At 42.1% G+C, this 18,658-nt stretch overlaps 2 protein-coding genes across 2 annotated transcripts; one reads left to right on the top strand and one right to left on the bottom strand.

Moving 5' to 3' along the window:
- Nucleotides 1-3,006: 3,006 nt before the first annotated feature.
- Nucleotides 3,007-3,678, top strand: FAHD1 (fumarylacetoacetate hydrolase domain containing 1; the record flags this gene model as incomplete). Its single annotated transcript, XM_079542824.1, has 1 exon — nt 3,007-3,678. One exon carries the CDS (start codon nt 3,007-3,009, stop codon nt 3,676-3,678), a length of 672 nt encoding a protein of 223 aa, XP_079398950.1.
- Nucleotides 3,679-5,650: 1,972 nt separating this feature from the next.
- MEIOB (meiosis specific with OB-fold) lies at nt 5,651-16,749 on the bottom strand (the record flags this gene model as incomplete). Its single annotated transcript, XM_079543109.1, has 13 exons — nt 5,651-5,773; nt 6,151-6,237; nt 6,637-6,820; nt 7,191-7,344; nt 7,811-7,912; nt 8,338-8,433; nt 8,530-8,582; nt 9,714-9,814; nt 10,325-10,520; nt 11,119-11,191; nt 11,955-12,086; nt 13,110-13,167; nt 16,681-16,749. The coding sequence occupies 13 exons, from the start codon at nt 16,747-16,749 to the stop codon at nt 5,651-5,653; spliced, it is 1,428 nt and encodes a 475-aa protein (XP_079399235.1).
- Nucleotides 16,750-18,658: the final 1,909 nt, after the last annotated feature.

The raw sequence follows: 18,658 nt of genomic DNA, 5'->3' as shown, positions 1-18,658 counted from the left end.
TTGCTTTTGGTTAAATGTTTAATAGAATCCAAGGAGCAAATCTGATTTCAGATGCAAATAACTTGGGCTCCACTTTTCCCCCCACTTTTCCTCATAGATACAAAGTTCTTAAAGAAACAACGCAGTCACAAGAAGCTCTGCCATAAAGAAAAGGGAACAAAGAGGATGATGCCTTTGATGGCTGGGGACCACACAGCCCTGGGTCCATGCCCATACAGAAGAAGAGGCAGCAGTCCATGACAGAAGTCAGTTTACACCCACAGCACAGCACTGAAGGTGCCTGCACTGGTTTGGCTCAGCTCCTGTCTCATTTTGCACTGCTGACCCTAAGGCTCCAACACTTGGTGCTCAGGGAGAGGTCACCACATTGCTAATCAGCCTGGCCCACTCTCCAAGCAGTCTCTGCTCACCTCTGATAAGAGAAAAGGGGCCTGGCAGGGTGACCCAGCCAACACAATGAGCCCAGAGCACTGCAGGGACACAACCACAGTGCTGCAAAGCTGAGAGCACAGCTTGGAGCCGCACGCGCAGCAGATGCATCAAGGCCCCTCTGATCCTGCCCAGGACATCCTCCCCTCCTGCACCCACCAGATCTCTTGTTTTGTGGGAAGGTAAAATGAAATGCAACGCTGAAAGGAATCCTTAAGCACAACAGCATAAGCATGCACTGGGGGTTTGACACAGTGGGCACGTAGTGCTGAAGGAAGCATCCATACCTGCCAAACGTTCCTTTGGAGGAGAAGTGTACTTCCAAAAATAATAATTAAAAAAAAAAAAAAGACAAAAAAAAACAAACCCTTACTATTGCTTGGTAGGAAAAGAACCCAAACAATTGCTCCTCAGTTTCTCCCTAACTGAAAGCACTTTTGCTTTGGACAAGTTGCCTGTTTGTGTACCAGATGCAAATTGGAAAAGGAAAATTAAAACACAAGAAAGCAGAAACTTAACTTCGAGTTGAAGGAATTACTCACATACTTCAAATGCCTTCTTCCTATGAACCATTTCTAACCTTGGCCACAATCCTGAAGTCTCTCAGCATGTTTAACTCACAATTCTGGCATAACAAACAAACAAACTACACCACAGAAGGAAATGGTTTTCTAAAATGCGATTTCAAGAGAAGAATGAGAAAGCATCCGTGCAACATGAAACCTATTCTCAAGTCCCATCTGCAGCTGAGCTGCACCCTTCAGTCTGATCCAAAGCTCTCACGCACACCCAGCGCTGCTCTTACGAGCAGCTCACACCCAGTTCTGCTCATGGCAGCTCCCCAGCAGCGCACAACCCCTGCACCTAACACAGACAGCAAGTCAAGATCACATGCCCGTCCAAAACTATAAGGTCCACTGGCTCCATTTCCAGTCAGTTTTGCTCCATGTCCCCAGCAGTGCCCTTTGGATCGCATAGCTCTGTTCAGGATGGGTTGCCAGCACAGCCTGACTCTTGGAGGGGCAGAAATTGCAGATGGGCAATGTTAATGCTATCACAGCAATGCACACACGCAGGAGGCTGAAGGCAGGGAGGCAGCAGGTAGCTAAGCAATAGGTTCCTCCAGAAAAATGGTTGCCTTGTGCATTTTGTTCATAGTATTTTGTTTTACTGTTTTACTACAAAAAAAAAAAAAAAAGGAAAATTCCTGTTCCAAATGAGGCAGTCACACACACTGACTGCACACCCATTCCTAGGTGTTTATCTCTGCACTGCCCCACAAGTAGAAACACCACGTTTGCTTTCTATACACCCTGCACGTAGATGTGTTTGGACACCAGGTGAGCTGCACCCTATGGAACTCCTGCTTGCTGCCCCTCAGGCAGCCTGCAGCACCCAGCCAGGTTCAGTGCAACGCATGCAGGGTGTGCATCCGCCTACAGCAACTCTGAGCTGCCTGCTCCTCGTGTCAGCACACTCAGGGACAAGGTAGCAGAGGGGCTTCAAGGCTGACAGCGGCTGCAATGAATTCTGGCTCATTAAGGCCACGTTTTACATACAGAGGCACTGCTAGGCTGAGCTCTGATTCAAAGAGACACTTTCAGAATTCAGGCCCAGATGTAAATGCACAGCCTAGAATTTTTTTTTCCACTTTTTTTTTTCTCCTTACATTACCAATTCGATTTCCCATCTAACCCAGTTAAAATTCGACACCTTATCCCTCAACCCCCAATCCTCCAGAGCAACCAGCAGCACTCGGGCGGCCCAGCAACCCTCCAGGATCCTCCCACATCGCTAGTAGCGCAAAAAAACCAACCCCACCACCACCAACAGCGCGAGGCTGCAGCTTAGCAGACACTGACCTACTTGGGGCTGTGAGTCAGCTTAAAACGGCGCACCCCTGAACAGCGAAAGAAGAGAAACCATCAGCAAACTGCGCAGCTTTGCTCGGAGCGCCGCCAGCCCCCCGGCCGCCCACACCGAATCCCCGCAGCCCCTCCGCGTCCCCGTAGGAGCAGGTGGGCGCCGGGCGAGGCGCTCCGCCCGCCCCACGTACCGGCTCGGAGCAGGGCCCCGGCTCCCAGCGCAGCCAGGGCGGTGCCGAGGCTCCGCCAGCCCCCGCCAACCATGGTGCGCTCGGCAGCGGCGCGCCCCGCCCGGCCCCGGTTACCTTCGCTCCCCGCCCAGCGGCAGGGTCCGGGGAGGGGGGAGGCGGGCGACCCCGCTCGGCCCCGGCCCGGAGTGCAGCGGGGGTGGTGCTGAGCTGCCGCCCGCCCCCTGTCCGCCCAGGCCTCGCTTATTATTATTGGGTTTTTTAATTAATTTTTTTTTTTTTTTTTTTTTTTTTTTTTTTTTTTTTTTTTTTACAGCCAAGCGATTCGCTAACCCGGCTCAAAGGGGCTGGGTAAGGAGGCTCACGCCTGTGCTGGGGGAGGGAGCGAAAGGCAGCAGGAAGGAAGGAAGGACGGAAGGAAGGAGAGCGGGGCCAGAGGAGGAGCGCGGAGCTCGGCGGGGTTTGTGCCTCCGGTACAGCAAGGGCGGCCCAAGGGCACCCGGAGAAGGAGAGCGGCGGGGCTGATGGCTTCCTCCAGGCCCCTGGCACGCTTCTGGGAGTGGGGCAAGAATATCGTCTGCGTGGGGCGCAACTACGCCGAGCACGCCAAGGAGTTGGGGAACGCGCTGCCCGCCGAGCCCCTCTTCTTCCTCAAGCCCTCTTCGGCTTACCTGCGGGAAGGCTCGCCCATCCTGCGGCCCTACTACTGCACCGACCTGCACCACGAAGTGGAGCTGGGGGTGGTGATCGGGAAGAGAACCCGGGCCGTGTCCCAGGAGGCTGCTATGGAGCACGTGGCAGGCTATGCCCTGTGCCTGGACATGACCGCTAGGGACACGCAGAAAGAGTGCAAAAAGAAGGGTTTGCCCTGGACCTTGGCTAAGGCCTTCAGCACATCGTGCCCGGTCAGTGAATTTGTGCCCAAGGAGAAGATCCCAGACCCTCACAAGCTGAAGATCTGGCTCAAGGTGAATGGACAGTTGAGGCAGGAGGGAGAGACCTCCAACATGATCTTCTCTATTCCGCACCTGATCAGCTACATCAGTGAAATCATCACCCTGGAAGAAGGAGATTTGATTCTGACAGGATCTCCCAGCGGAGTCGGGTCTGTAGAAGAAAATGATGAGATAGAGGCAGGGATAGGTGACATCCTGTCCATGCGGTTCAAGGTGGCCCAGCAAACACGTCGGTCCTAACCAGCAGCTGGGCTGGGACCTCTGTCTGCAGAGGAAGAGCCTTTTGGGGAGCGCTGCATGAACAAAGAAATGCACTGCACCCACTGTCCTGTGTGTTAAATTTACATGGCCTGAGCATCTCCTGGACTCCTGGTTATCAAAGCTGTGCTGTAGCTCATGAAGACCTGTGGCTAAAACAACCCCATTTCCACTTTGGCCTCCAGAGAGGCTGTAAAGCTGAGATTAGTCCAAGAGTCCAACCCAGCCTGAGGCAGCTGGTTGATACCTAAACTGTACCTTGGAACTTTGTATTCAGCTGTGCTGGGGAAATAAGAACAGTAGGAAATACGGCAGCAGGACTATCGCTGTGTGCTCTTCTGTTCTGTTCACGCTTTGAGCTTTGCCAATGTCCTGTCTCAAAATAAACATAAGAACTGAAGTATTAAAATGGTGATGTACAGAAAGTGATCTGTGGTAAGGCCTGCAGCTGTCCGGCTTCTATGTCCCACCCACACTTGGATTCCTTGCACGGGTGCAATAAAGTGGCAAGAATGCACTTTATAAAGTGGAAAAATAAAAGTTTAACCTGAGGACTGGAATCCACTCAGGGTGTGCAGCTATGTGCTCTGGTGACTGTTGGTGTGGGGTCTTTCCAGCTTGGGGTGCTGCAGGGGCTCTCCTGGGTGATCAGGCAGCAGTGAGAGGTGCTCACTCCTGGCTGCGGCGGCCAGCGTTGGCTCCTTGTCGTCACTGGGAGCTGCAGTAGGAAAGAACTGTAATGAGACACAAGAAAGCCTGTGAGAAAGGAGTCTGGAAAATGCTGCATATGTTTTTATCATTTCAGACTAAAACTGTAGATATTTGGTGGTTTTAACTGTAATTTTTACAGTAGGCCACCATTTTGAAAGTTGTACAACAGATTCACATGTTGGGAGGGGCTCATTTCAGTGGCTTTATTTCCAAGATTTAGGGTTATATTTTGCAATTATATGAGCTTCGAGGCAGTGTGCTTAAAGAAGGATGTAGCTGCTTTTCACATTTCTTTTGAAGATATCCTAAGGCACAACAGTTGTGCATGCCCCCACAACACCACCTCCACCAGGCACTAATCCTGCCAACATGTACACTGCAGATTGCTGCCTTTTAGCTTCAGTGAGTGGCTTAAAAGCACATGTAAAAGGTCTCTGTTTGATAATTATAAATACTATGGCCTAAGGAACTGAGGCCAGCTGAAACACAACATTTAGCCATGACATCTGAATAGAGCAAGCCCCTGGCTTTTAGAAGTCAAAGTGCCCCTTGTATGCTTTGAAAGTGAGAATTGTTGGAAATCAACTAATATAGAAATAGATTAACAAACAAACCAACCCCTGGAGAATGGGAAAATGTACACACCTGGGTTCTTTATGTTCAGCCAAGAACGTCTATGCTGGAGACGAATCTTGTCATGTCTGCCACCTACAGTCTTAGCCTGAGTATCTGATTGTCAGACGTCCCTGCTAACTGATTACTTTGTTCTAAGAAAACTTAGTCTGCCCTGGAGAAAAGAGATTTGCAAAAATATTTGCTATTTCCCTTGCATGCCTCTGCAGTTGCCAAAAGCTTTGTGTTTGGACTCACCAACATACACTACAAACGCATCAGTATTTGAAAGTGGGCCTTTATTTACTTCAGTAACACAGAAGTAGCACAGCAGTCAAACAATAAAGTTCAAGAGATCTGTCTGGTACTCATTGTCATTTCTGATTTTTCAAAACTTTCCCATAGTTCCCAAACTGAGCGAAGAAGGCTTCCACCTCCCTTCTAAAGGGTTGAATTCAGTAGAACTAACTTTTAGGCTGTGGACCTGCTACACTTTTCCAAGTACAATCATCTTAAAAACACCACAGAAGCCCAATTACAACAAGTAGTAATGCATATTCCTTGGCAAAATACGATGACAACAACCTTCTACCTCTAAAAATATACTGAATAGATGGCCTTTTCCCAGCTGTTACCAAGCCATGTGCTGCAGCTTCTTTCCCAGCAGGCTCTGACTTGCTTCTATAGGATTCGCTAGTTTGCACGAGAGTATATTTGCTTTCAGACCAGTTCTCCAATTGGGTGACAAGGTAATCTGCAAAAATGAATAAAGGACTTTGTTTTTACTGCTGTATCAATGAACAGATATTATGTTAAGTATCTCTTAGTACCAAAGTAAAATGCTTTCCTGAAAGCAGAAGCAGAGGGTGAAGTGGATTCAAGAGTAAGAACAGTTTTGCTAAGAAGAGGAAGTTTTAAAACAGGGAATCAGCTTAGGGTTATCCTAAAATAGGCAGTTCTGTGAAAAAAAGGAATCCAATATAGTGTAAGGCATATTGGAATATTCCAAATATGTACAAAAACTGATGCTTATTTTGAAAAATTCAGCAGAATTGACATGGAATTTTTCAGTATTAAACATACTACCTAATAATAATTTACAACAGTAGCTGTTTTCCATTAGATACCAACTTTAAAATAAATCTTGCTCCGTTCTAGAAGAAGTTGCCATTTCAATGCAGTCCTCTTGTCTTCTGGTAGAGTGAGGAACTCCTGGACCTGTTAATAACATGACATCACAGCACACTTCAGCACATAGCTGTAACATCTCCGCAATAAAATGATGATGAAAAGAGGATTTAGTGCATTTTTAAGCTGTACTTTTCAATTTTAACACAGTCTTTGATACATGTACATAACAGATAAATCACAGTGAGTTGCAGGGGATTGCAACCATCTTCTCTGGGAAGTGTTGATCAATTAAAGTAATATTCTGAGTAGGGTATTCATCACTCTTACATTTAACAAGTTTCTTATCAGCACCCAATGACTTCTACGTTTTTACTGACATGTATATGAAGAACTTGCACATATAAAGAACAGTTAGAGGTATTTGTAAGATTCATTTCATCTGAGCTGTGGAGCAAGATAAGAACAACCTCATTTATTTCTACTTACAGTGCAGCCTAAGGTTTTCTCAGCTATGCAGTCAGAGAGGTAACAAGAATAAAGAGTGCCTGTATGATCTGTCAGATCAACAAGGATGTCAAAGCTCACAAAGGTTGACTTTGAATCTGGAGAGATGTCACCACAGAAGCTGCACGTGTTTGATGTTTCATTCACCACAAAACGGCACACTGAGCTGAAACACAGAAAGGTAATTAGTGCATGCAAGTCCTTCTTGCTCGAGCCTGTTCTTTAGGCTGAGATTTCCCAAGAGACTCTTAAAAAAATAAATAGATCAAATCATCATCTACACTTTCAAGTCCGTGTGAGAAAAAAAACAACCTCTTTCTCTTTCCTTCCTCCAGGACCAGAAAGTCCTTCATAAAGCCAGCTCCTCTTCCTTGCCGATGCTGTAAATTCTATGCAACAGAAATTCAGATGCCAACTGCTAGAGCAGCTTTATTTTTTGTCCAGAACTAGACTAAATACCGTTCTATCTAATTTGGGTCAGGGGAAGAAGAAAAAAAACATTCTAAAACACAAATTTAGAAGAAACAGTTGCTTACCATCTGCTGCGAATAACTTTAGATACATTATCATCAATGTCCAGCATGGAAATGTAACCATAAATAATGCCAAACACTGGTTCAGGTTTTCCATCGCTCTGTAAAGCTTTTTCTTTCAGCTGCTTCACAGTATAAACATCAACTATAGTCTCCACTACAAATTTAAAAGACATGTGAGTCTAAGAAGAAACAACACAGAAGAGCAGCAACATGAAAAGGACCTTAAGAAGAGATGATCAAAAGCATCAGAAAAGCAGTGCACGTCTTCCTTTTGGAGAAGGCTCATCATTGTGGGAGGGAAAAAAAGGGAAAAAAAAGAGTAAAATCAAGAAAATCTCATACTTAATATTTGTATCTCCTCAAAATGAGTTTTTGACCAAAACTTGCAGTTTTTCTTACTTAAGCCAGAAAGAGCATGTCAGGCCTCACACTTGCATAGTCACTAAGCGTGGAGATACGTAAGTGATAACTTAAGGAACAGCCCTGTTAACATTCCAGACTTGAAGTATGCAGCCAGGCTATGGCTTACTTTCTAAAAAGAGTATGAGCTTGAAATTTGAGCTGCACCATGAAACGACTTTATCTAGTTTCATAAAATCAGTGTTTGGATCCACACTTACAGTTAATGGACTCTTTCGACTGCTCCTCCATTTTATCATGCAAAGCTCCTGATTGTGCACTCTCTCTCATGAAGCTGAAGAGAATATTTGCTTCTGCAGTTTCTTGGGGGAAAAAAAAAAAAGAAAGAAAAAAAAGAAAAAAAAATATTCATTTTTAAGTAATAAATGTATGTAATATACAGATAGATCAAAAATTGTACAACTTTTTTTAGTTCAGGTAGAACCAACAGCATGCCTCTTGGAATTGGCCAAGAAATGCATTTCTCTTGTTTTCTTTTAACTATTTAGCAGTAGAATGTGTGCTTCATTCATACAGTGGAATGTATGAAGGCTGCTTAGATTAGATAGACAGACAGACAGACACATAATAGTATTGTGGAAGCCAAAAGCTTGGTCACTATATGACAGACAAGAAGCAGGAAGCTTTCTGAGGCAAACTGGTAGAAATCAGACCTCCAACAAATTCATTCATGCTTTCTTATCTGTAGTGATTACTAATATTAGAATGATATGTCAACAGCTCTCACCTGGATTAGTTGTAATAATGGTCTTTGATATCACAGTTGCAGTCATACAGTTCCTGAATTTGTCAAAATTTACTCTCACATCTGATGCAAATATTACTGGGCATAAAATAAAAAGTCTGTTACTTTTGAATACAGATTGCATTAGGAATTACAGAAGGAAAAAAAACACCAGGGAAAACCAGAAAATTATACCTGTTTCTCGTGGGATCCAACTCTGTGCAAGCTGGATAGATTCATTATCCCAACTAAACCAAAAGAAGTTAATGTGTCAGAACGTTTCTGAAAAAGCACCAGTGCTTTTAAGTACAAAACTACTAAATAATACAGTTATAACTAAATTGCTCAAAGAGAACAATTCCCTCATTACATGCACATGCAAACAAAATGAAATACTCTGTTTATCCACATGCATTTAGTTCACAGCCAGCCAGGATGCTTTAAGTATGGCCCAATACAGTCCCTGTTTAATCCCATGCCAAATAAGATAAAATAAAGGGCTGTTAGACTGTTCAGAATAAACATCACACCTGGAAAAATACTGCATTATTTCAAAGCTGAGCATCAAGTAATTTCTAACTAAAGCAAATCTGAGAGAAAGTAGCTGCTTGTCATCTGAGCTTCTGCTCTGGGAACAAGTTGTTTGCTGACATCACTAGGGCAGATGTTCAGCCAGCTTTCCAACACTGGAATCCTTGTAAATTGTGAATAAGACTAGATGAGGTCAGTAGTAGCCCTCAACAATGATGATTTAATGTTTAGGTCCCTTGATAAAATGTCATGCAATTCCTCTTAAGTTTGGATGGCAAGAGTACTGGCAAAGCACAGCTTTGTTCTGTTTTTAATTAATTACAGAAGGATTTCAGCTCTTTACTTTTCACCTGGCATTGCTGAGCCAACTCTTCACCGATGGCCTCTGAAATGTCTTCACTATCATGTCGTTCACTGCTCCTAAAAAAGGACTCCTAAAGGACTCCTAAAAACCACACCTATCTCCTCTGCACTTCTAAATCCTGTTTGGCTTTAGAAATGAAGGATATTCCTTTTTTTTTTTTTCCTCCCCTCACTAGTTTGTGGTAGAAGTGAATGAACCTTTAAATGCCACGTCCTGGACAAGTGCAAAATTCTGAATTAAAAAAAATACAGCAATTTGGAACTAAGCTTCATTTTGCCATCTGTTAGCTAGCAGTCTGTAAGTCACACAACTAGACATGTAGGGTTACTCTACGGAGACTTTTTAAAGTCTCTATTTAGTGTCTATTGCTGCCTCATTACCACACAAATAACAAAGCATTTAAGACAGTATCATAAGCAGCATGCATTTAATTCTTTACCCGCTCTTGCATGAATGTATTTTAGTAAATTAAAACACATTTTACCATATTATTGGAAAGGACATCTCTGTTTCATCGTAGAGCTTTACTTCACACCTCTGACCTTTCCTTTTGTCTGAAGTTATAAAATACTTTGGCTCACCAACCTTTAAAAAGACAGAGGAGCAATATGTAAGAAGTAACACTCTCAGTGTTTAGGAGTATAAGGTGATAACTTAAAACTTAACAGATGACTTTAAAAGTGGGGGGAGGGAGGAACTATACACAACTAAATAAAACCTATCCACCTATAGGTATAGGTTGTTATAAAATTATGTATACTAACAGTAGTAATTTTAATTTAAAAGTAATTTCAAGATAAAGAGACACATTTTACTTTATAAAAATCAGCAGTTTATATATTTGCAAGTTATCTACTGCTTTCACATGCATGATTTCAAAAAGACTATTTAGAACATTTCCATTCCCTTCATTTCCTCCGTTGTGTTGCAGATGGAAACTTCAAGTAGCTCAGACTTCAGATCAGTTGAAATCACTGCCAACCTAAACAGCAGTGATCCCACTGCCTGAGTCCAAAAATCAGTACTCACATGAAGGCAGTGCAGTTACCCCTGCTAAGAAGAAAAGCACCAGTCTCTGATGGCGCCTTGACTTACTGACATTACAGCTGCAAGCACATTAAGAATTCTTCCATCAAGGCTCTGCCCATTTGCAGTGATGTCACCCAGTGAATAATAATCCTGGGGGTCCTTGACAGGCAGGTGCAGCAGAGAAAGTAGCTTGGTGTCCATTTCGTAGCATGAAGAGGTTTTGACAACTGAATGATTTTCACTGATCAGTAATTTGTAGCAGCTACATAGTAGGCAACACACACATGCACACAAAACAAACATCAATTAACATTTCACTTAACCAATTCATTAACAGTCTAGAATGATGATTCAATTCATGGGGAAAAATCATTTTCCTTAAAGATGGATACATATTTCAACATTTCAGTAATTTTTAACTATAAATGTAGACCTTTCCTCCTGCAGAAGATTTATGATTGTGTACTGAATGCTTATATAGAACTGGAAATCCAGATAGCAGTGTAGAATATGTATTTTTAAGTCTTTCAGTTCCTATCAATAAAGGAAAATGAAATAAGTTCTGAAATGGCTGTAATGCAGGTAATTGGCATTGCGACATAGTGAGACTACTGCAGTCAGACTGGATTTGGTAGCAGGTTTTCAAAAGAAATTCACCTATGACTTTAGCAATATCTTTATTATTTTTATTATTTCACAGCAAAGCTGTAATAAAAATTAAAATGTGTGCAATGGAAAATATGTTTTAATTTGAGATTATTTGACCGCTGCTTCTACCAATAGCCAGCTGCTGCAGTGAGCTGGCACTGAAAGGAACTGATCCTTCTGGAAAGAGCTACCAGTCTACACTGTACATTTACCTCGGAGTTACAGGGTTGAATTTTTCTTCCTTTTCTCCTTCCTTTGACTGGACTAAAGGATTTTCAATTGTAACTGCAATCAAACAGCAGTGAGTTCAGTTAAAACACTGAATGCGAATGCATGAGAAGAGAAGGAACTTTAAGAATAGAATTGTTTCCCAGGTAGGATATGGAAAAGAACATGCATGTGCAGCAGCTTCTGTTAAATGCTTCCATTCTGAAAACATTATCTGGCCATACAGCTTGCATTATAGCCAGAGTCCCACAGGAGTCCTCAAGGCATTTAATGGAAACAAAATGACTAAAATTTGCTGTGTGCACAGTCTTCATAGTCACAGCTTTTATCCAAACACTGCACTGTGGCCAGCAGTCTTTTTATTAATGATATAAAAGCACAGACTGTAAATAAATTGAAGGTTTTTCTTGTGTTTGTTTGTTGGTTTTTTTAATGAACAATCATATTAATACCTATGAGTAATGAAGGCAAAGAAAAACACTGAACTACTTTGCAGAGATTATTTTTCATAATTTATAATCATGTAATGTAAGAATTTAGATCCATTTAACCGTAGGTGAGATGTGGGTGGCTGCATTCAGTGGGTTTGTATTTGGTCTTTTTGTTGACACATTTACTGGTTTTGAATTTAAAACTTGGAGATCTTATTTCACTCCTCTTCATACTGAACGTAACTGAACAATTTGTTTCCAATTAAACTGCTTTCCATCTCCTCTGAGGAAAATATAGTAAAACCACAAATACATAATACTGGTTTACTGGGGAAAAAAAACAAAAACACATTCAAACAGAAACATGTTAAGAATAAACTCCAACTTACCACAGTCACCAACTCTGAAGCTTTCTGAAAGCGATCGGATATATTCTTCTCTGCCCCAAGAATTGACATTAACAAAATGAGATGGTGAATCACGAATAGTGAAACTGAATGTGTATCTTTCAGACCCAATGTCTGCAAAAACAAACACTACTGTTAGCATTCACTGGCACACCTTGGTTTCAACTAGACTCGATTCTAGAATGTGTGTACAAAAACTATTGCTACAGGGTTTTGCTAGATTCTGTCGGAGAACCACTATCAGCAATGTGGCGAATACCACTAGAGGTCAGCAGACTTGTCGGTAAACACATGGAGGATTGCAATAGGCTGCCGTCCCTACAGTGGTACCTGAGTGCCCACATCCGAGTATCACTTAACAGCACCACAGAAGCTTAACAATCTAATGCAAGAGCAACCAAAGAACTGTAGGTCGCTAGATCCAAAGCAGTCATCCTAGGTGTTGACACACATTATTGGGCAAGACTGTAAGTGTATGTACTAACAAACTTATTCTGGTGGGCAGGCAGCCTGCAGAGGGCTGTGCCCACGTGTGAGAGCCAAGCGACAGACAGCAGGCTGGCTCAGCACAGTGGCAATACGGGGAGAATAACTGAGCACTCTGCACAGAGCTGGAATAGCTGCAGCCAGATGCTTCCTAGCAGAGTCTGTCCCCAAGCTGTAGGTACATTGTTTCATTATCCAATTAACTGTGTATTATCGGTGTATTATTCCCATTTTTTTTCTTTATGAATATACAATAATATTGATTTGGCATTGCTCAGACCATAAATTATTTGCTTCACTCCTTAAGAAAGGCCCTCAGCATTTCTCTGGGAGAATGGAGAGGAACAAACCATAATCAGCACCAGCAGTATTCATGGTAGCAGTGTGTTCAGTTTGATACTGTCTTCTTCAGACCCTGAAATACTTCCACGCTGGAGTTTTTCAGTATGGATTCTAATTGATACCGTTTAGCCAAACTAATACTGCTCCCTTTCCTCTTGCTTCCCACCCCCCACAATTTTGGGAGGGCATTTCTATTCTATACACTTTAGACTCAGAGGTCTGTTTATCATTTAAATATCGATTTCAGTCAGACATGCCGAAGTATACCACATAACAAAATGAAGTAAAAAAGGTTTTAAAAGACTCTACTTTTTCTGTCTGGAAAGCTTCTGACATCTGTTTTTCCAATAACCACACCGATTACATTCTAAAAAATAAAAAGATTATAGAATAAGAGTATTAAACACAGATGTATATGATGAATTAGATTTCATGGACTTGTACTCTGCTGATGATAATAAGCATATTTCTGACTGGTAATCACTTTAATCTATTTATTCCACAGTACCCCATGAACAAAGGACTAAAACATAAACATACAATGTTACTTTAAAAAACGTGATTAAAGATATTAAAAGAACTACATCTGTTTCTGTTTGTAAATCAACGAGTGGACAAAAGTTCACCCGAAAACATTCATAATTCTGCCTGCTTGTGGTATCATCTCCTCAGGTAGGCAGTAATATTGTTGTTTTGTGCAGAGGCCTCATATCTCCTTAAATCCACTACGAAAAGGCTGGACAGAGTTTATTTCACAGTTAAGCACCCACTGTTATCCCTGCTGTCACCACAGAGATGCACGCTTGCACACCCACAGGGATGGCCATTTATGCCATCCTCATCTTAACAACATACATTTCTACAGTGCTTTGTGCCTTTCAAATTACCACAGTGAGACCTCAGGCAATAAACGTTTTTTGATTACAAAAACAAAATTCATCTTAGTCTGCTTTGCTAAACTTTTGTTTATTATGATAAAGCAGCCCAGTCTCAACTGTAGAAAAAACTGCTAGGAACACTCACACAACAAGATGTCCTGAGCTGTGAACAACTTACTGTGTTGAACACAGGTAAAAACACAGTGAGTGGCCCAGAAAAGCATGACAAGCAGTAGTTTCAGACTTTTTTTAGTAATGATTAAGAAATACCACATTTTATAGTATGTTGATGTAGAATATTGTGGAATAATATACAATAATATATATTATCTGTGAGAAAAGAGCACAGAAGTGCTTCTGGGAACTTTGTCTGGTAGCGAAGACTAGAAGAGGAGAATGTCATCATAATACAGCAAAAAGAGAGGTGGAAAGACAAAAGGCCCTGAGGCTACAGAGCTATCTTCCACTAAGTTTCATAAACTAGCACTACATTTATTTCTCAGCAGATTACCCTAATTGCCATAAACTCCAAAAGGGATGAATGGAATGAAAGGAATGAAACCATTAAGTGCACCACATCTCTTTACAGCACACACGTGAACTTACCTGCTGTACTCCACAACTTCCTCATCCCAACAGTGGAACCACAGCAGTCAATTAGCATGGGGCAGTCCAGCAATTTAATAAGCAACAACGCACTGAATTTTGCATCTATTCATAAAACACTGCAATCTGACTGACTACAAACATACAACACCCATGTGCACTCAAAAATCTCGTCTCGTGATCCCTGTGTACTTTGAATCACTAGATGGAGCAAGGTCACTGTGTTATCCCATCCTGATGGACACAAACTCATTAGAAGGATGCAGCCATTAACTGTGTAACATCCTAGTTCTCCCAGCCTTTCTGTAATGAATATTTTCTATCTATCTACAAGACAAGGTGATTTAGATTAGAATTTTACTTTTCTATTTTTGGATTTGCTTCTTAAAAAAATAAAAATAAAAAATTCAGTTAAATCTGACTACAGTACACACTCCATCACACTGCTGGTGTGAAGAACTGATGTTTAGGATGACTTTCCACACAAACTATGCTCATGTAAATCTGCAGTTTCCAAAAGAGGTCTCCACTGTATATAAATACATTCATCGTTCTCTTACTAGTACAAAGCCTGCCAAGCAAGCTAACAAAAGGAAGTGATCTGGCTGAAAGCTATTGAGGGAAAGGAGGGTGCAAGAGGGCATAAAAACTTCCAGAGATCATTTCCCTGATCAATTTATTGTGCAACTGTACAAGCATTGCTTTTGCCAAAAGAGGAGGAGTGGAACATGCCTGGCACTAAGGAGTAGGGCATGCTGCCTTTTTTGGCAGGGCAGTGCTTGAGGCTGCTCGACCAAATCGTGACACCACAGCATTACAACACTGCAAGTTTCTTACAGCTCCATCTATTTTACTTTTAAAAAACAAGCTGCAAAGTAAAAAATTATAGGATTTAGATACATACTGATCAGTCTATCTTAAGATACTGGTAAGCTACGTTACTAAAAATGCTCTATTTCCTGCACGTTTGCTAATTGCAATACTCAATATTGGTCTTATTTGTACAGATAAAAGCTTTTAACCAAGTCAGTGAATCCCTGTATTTGGTAGTACTGGTGAGTGACAGACTAAATTAATTTTGTTGGAGGAGTTTCTAATAAGTTGAAAAGAGCACACAGTGCCACTGCGAGAGCATCCACAACTCTCTTCCCTTGTTCATCTCTCTTCTCTGATTTCTGTTTCATTTGTCTAATGAACACTATTGCTCTTCTTAAAAGGAACAAAGGGCTAAATTGTCCCCCTCCAAATAAAAAGCTGTGGGAATAGGAAAGCTCATTTTCAGCTTTTCACAACACGTCAGATCTCCTATTGGACGTACAGTTCTGTAAGCACACATCTACTTCTTGCTGCATGGAGAGATGCAGCTGTATCTGGTATCCACGTGGAAGTGCAGCTTCTCTGTTTTATTCTCCAGGCATCAGCTTCCTGCAGCATCAAATGCTCAACAGACATTATAACTAGTGGGCTAGACAGAGCAAAGGGTGGGAGACATTGCAGAGGGAGCACTGTAGCCTTCTCCCTCCTGTTTTAAAACATGATTGTGGATAGAAAAGAATTTTAAAAAATGGGTCCCCAGACTTTCTAGTTGTAATTCAACCATCTGTAATCCAAAAGAGAAAACGAATGAGTTACACAGCACACTCCTTTGTTCAGCTCTTGCTCCTGGGAAGATTGTTCTCATTTGTGTCAGGAACAAACAAACAAAAGAAAATCATACAGACATTCAAACATCTGCATGAAACTACCAAGTACCAACCTCTGCTGTTTGCCAAGTTTACTTTATGGTTCATCCTACACTTCTGTACTCCCACAAGCAAAGTTTTTAGCTCCTTTAATAGCCTGACAACCGCAAAACCTGCTTTTTGTCCTAAACAAACAGAAACAGTCCTATCTGAGATGTAATTGTGAGATTTTTATCCCGTTAAAACACCATGCCATTCAACAAGAGTTTTGTGTGAGTAATTAAGGACTACATTAGTTAGCTCAGAGGGATTGAGCACACAAGTAAGAACTTCAGGTCTGGGCCTTGTGTTCATAGCTTGTGGTGAAAGACTATTGTAGGTTACAGATGTATTGTGACTGCATAATACTGACTCTGTACATGCTTTACTAATTCTGCATCCATTTAAAACATCACAAAGAAGCCTCAGATTCTTTCAGACACTGAGTTGTCCAGTCAATATCTATAGTTGGGGTATCCACATACTATGGACAACAACAGCATCAATTTTCATTTTCCTGGTTTATACACAAAGAAAGTAAGGTACTTTATATCTAACAATTATACTAATGCTATTAGTATCTAAATACACGTCAATTACATAATTTTGCAGTAATATAATACAGTCATATACAATTTCACTTGAGAACAAAAGTACTGTGTCACTGAGACTTACAGGACGAGCAAGATTTGGATGCAGATCTGAAAGGGCAACAAAGTCCCGTGTTGAACTGGAATAAGCCATTCTTTATCTGTAATTTGAGAAAATTAATTTAGATTTTAAAAAAGATCTAAACAAATCATTTAAAACTATTCATGGGAGGAATAACAGATTTTTAACACAAATGTTTTGGCCTAAATATCATGCTTTCAATAAAAAGTATTTCAAGCTGTCTGAAGTAAGACAATCCTTTATTGTTTGCACTTGGCTAAGGAATAGTTACAAATTTTACTGCTATCTGTTTTTTTCACACAAATGTAATTTTTTTCAAAGCATTAAATAATTCCATTAGCACAAGCCTCTGAAAAATATTTACCTTCCTTCTCCTGTCTGGGAAGTCCAACTGTACTTGTTAAGGCAGCTCGTTATATAGAAGGCCATTTATGCGGGCGGAAGTATGAGTGTTGCACTGAAAACCATCTTCGTTGAGATTTTTTTATTTAACATTAAACTACTTTAAAACATTTTCAGACTGCCAACTTAACCTTGCATTCCTGTGAGCTACCCAAGTCCTCTCCATTTATACTAAAGTTGGGCTGTGGTTACTTGTTAGCCTGCCTGAAAGCCTTTCTTTATTTCAGTTCCATGTATGTTCAGAGATGTTACTGATATTTATCAAACAGTTGTCAGATGCTACTTTTTATATATATATAAAAGGAACCATCAAGCCATCCAAATCTAAATAACCTTAAATACTGGGGAACTGCTGATGTTCTCAGGGGATGTCTGTTCCAAACTTTTTAGCACAAGTCTTGAATGGATTTGGTATCTGTGCACCTGGCACCCTGTGTGAGAATTGCTAAGCACTTCGTCTGTCGTTGGCACAATGATCTATCTGCTAGAAAAGCAGGCAGATTCTACTTTATAGAACATAAGCAGTTCTCAGAGATTATGAAGTGATTTCTCTAAAAAAAGACTCCCGCAGAAAGTTACTTAAAATTTGCTTTATAAAAAACCACTCAGCAGCGTGACACTCAAACCTACATCCATTACATGGAAGAATTCATGTTCGCTAATGTAGTCAAGTCAGCTATCCCTCCAAGGCATGTCAGTGTTCCCATCTCTAGAGCATTTCAACGCTGTTGAACGCTATACCTCACACCACAAGTGAGTCAGCTGGGAGCATGTACATCAAAGGACAATCAGAGAGGCAATTAAAGATTTAAAACACCACAGACCCTGACCAGCGGAGCAGCAGTGCCCTGTTGTACCGATTTATCCTCTCCTCAGAGGCAGGAGCTGAGCCCCGAGCTCAGCCGAAGGAACTGTCAGCACCTGCTCAGGATCAGATCTCCTGAGAAAAAAGACAAGATTGGAATTCAGAATAAATTAAAAACACTGAAACCTTTGGCACGACCACCCGTCCCAAACTGGTGTCTGGCAGCAGAGGAGCTGGCGCCCTCAGAGCTCAGCGCTGCACAGATCTTCCTTGCGTGGGCCCACCATTGCCCTCCCACCCTGCCCTGCTCTGAGCAACACGTGGCTGCTGGCCCCACACTGCCAGGGCTGGGCAGGAGGAGCACTGACCTCACCTGCTGCCCACAGGTGTGGAGAGAGAAACAGAGACCCAAGAGTGGAATGGGCCGCCCTGAGAGAACCGAGAGACAAAATGGCGCTGGGAGCCGAAGGCGGGAAAAAGACGAGCTGGGTGTGAGGGCTGCTGAGCTGCTGTGCATCAGGCACCAACCCTGGCCTCCAGGAACAGCTGCCAGGACAAAGCCAAGAAACACCGAAATGCAGAGCCTCAGGCTGACGGTTTCCACCTACCTGACCAGAGAGGCTCAGGCCTGAGCACAGTGCTGCCAGCTTCGGCTGCAGTGAGCTCAGCATCCAACCCAGGGCTGAGGGTGCAGAGCTGCAGTTCCTCTTAGCAGACCTATTTACGAACACTGTGACCCGCAGGGCTGTGCCCAGCGCACCTCCACACCTGCAC

Source organism: Tetrao urogallus (assembly GCF_951394365.1).
Source record: "Tetrao urogallus genome assembly, chromosome: 15".
NCBI classification, from domain to species: Eukaryota; Metazoa; Chordata; class Aves; order Galliformes; family Phasianidae; genus Tetrao; species Tetrao urogallus.
Note: the sequence above shows the minus strand (reverse complement) of the source record. Positions and strands in the feature narration are given on the sequence as shown.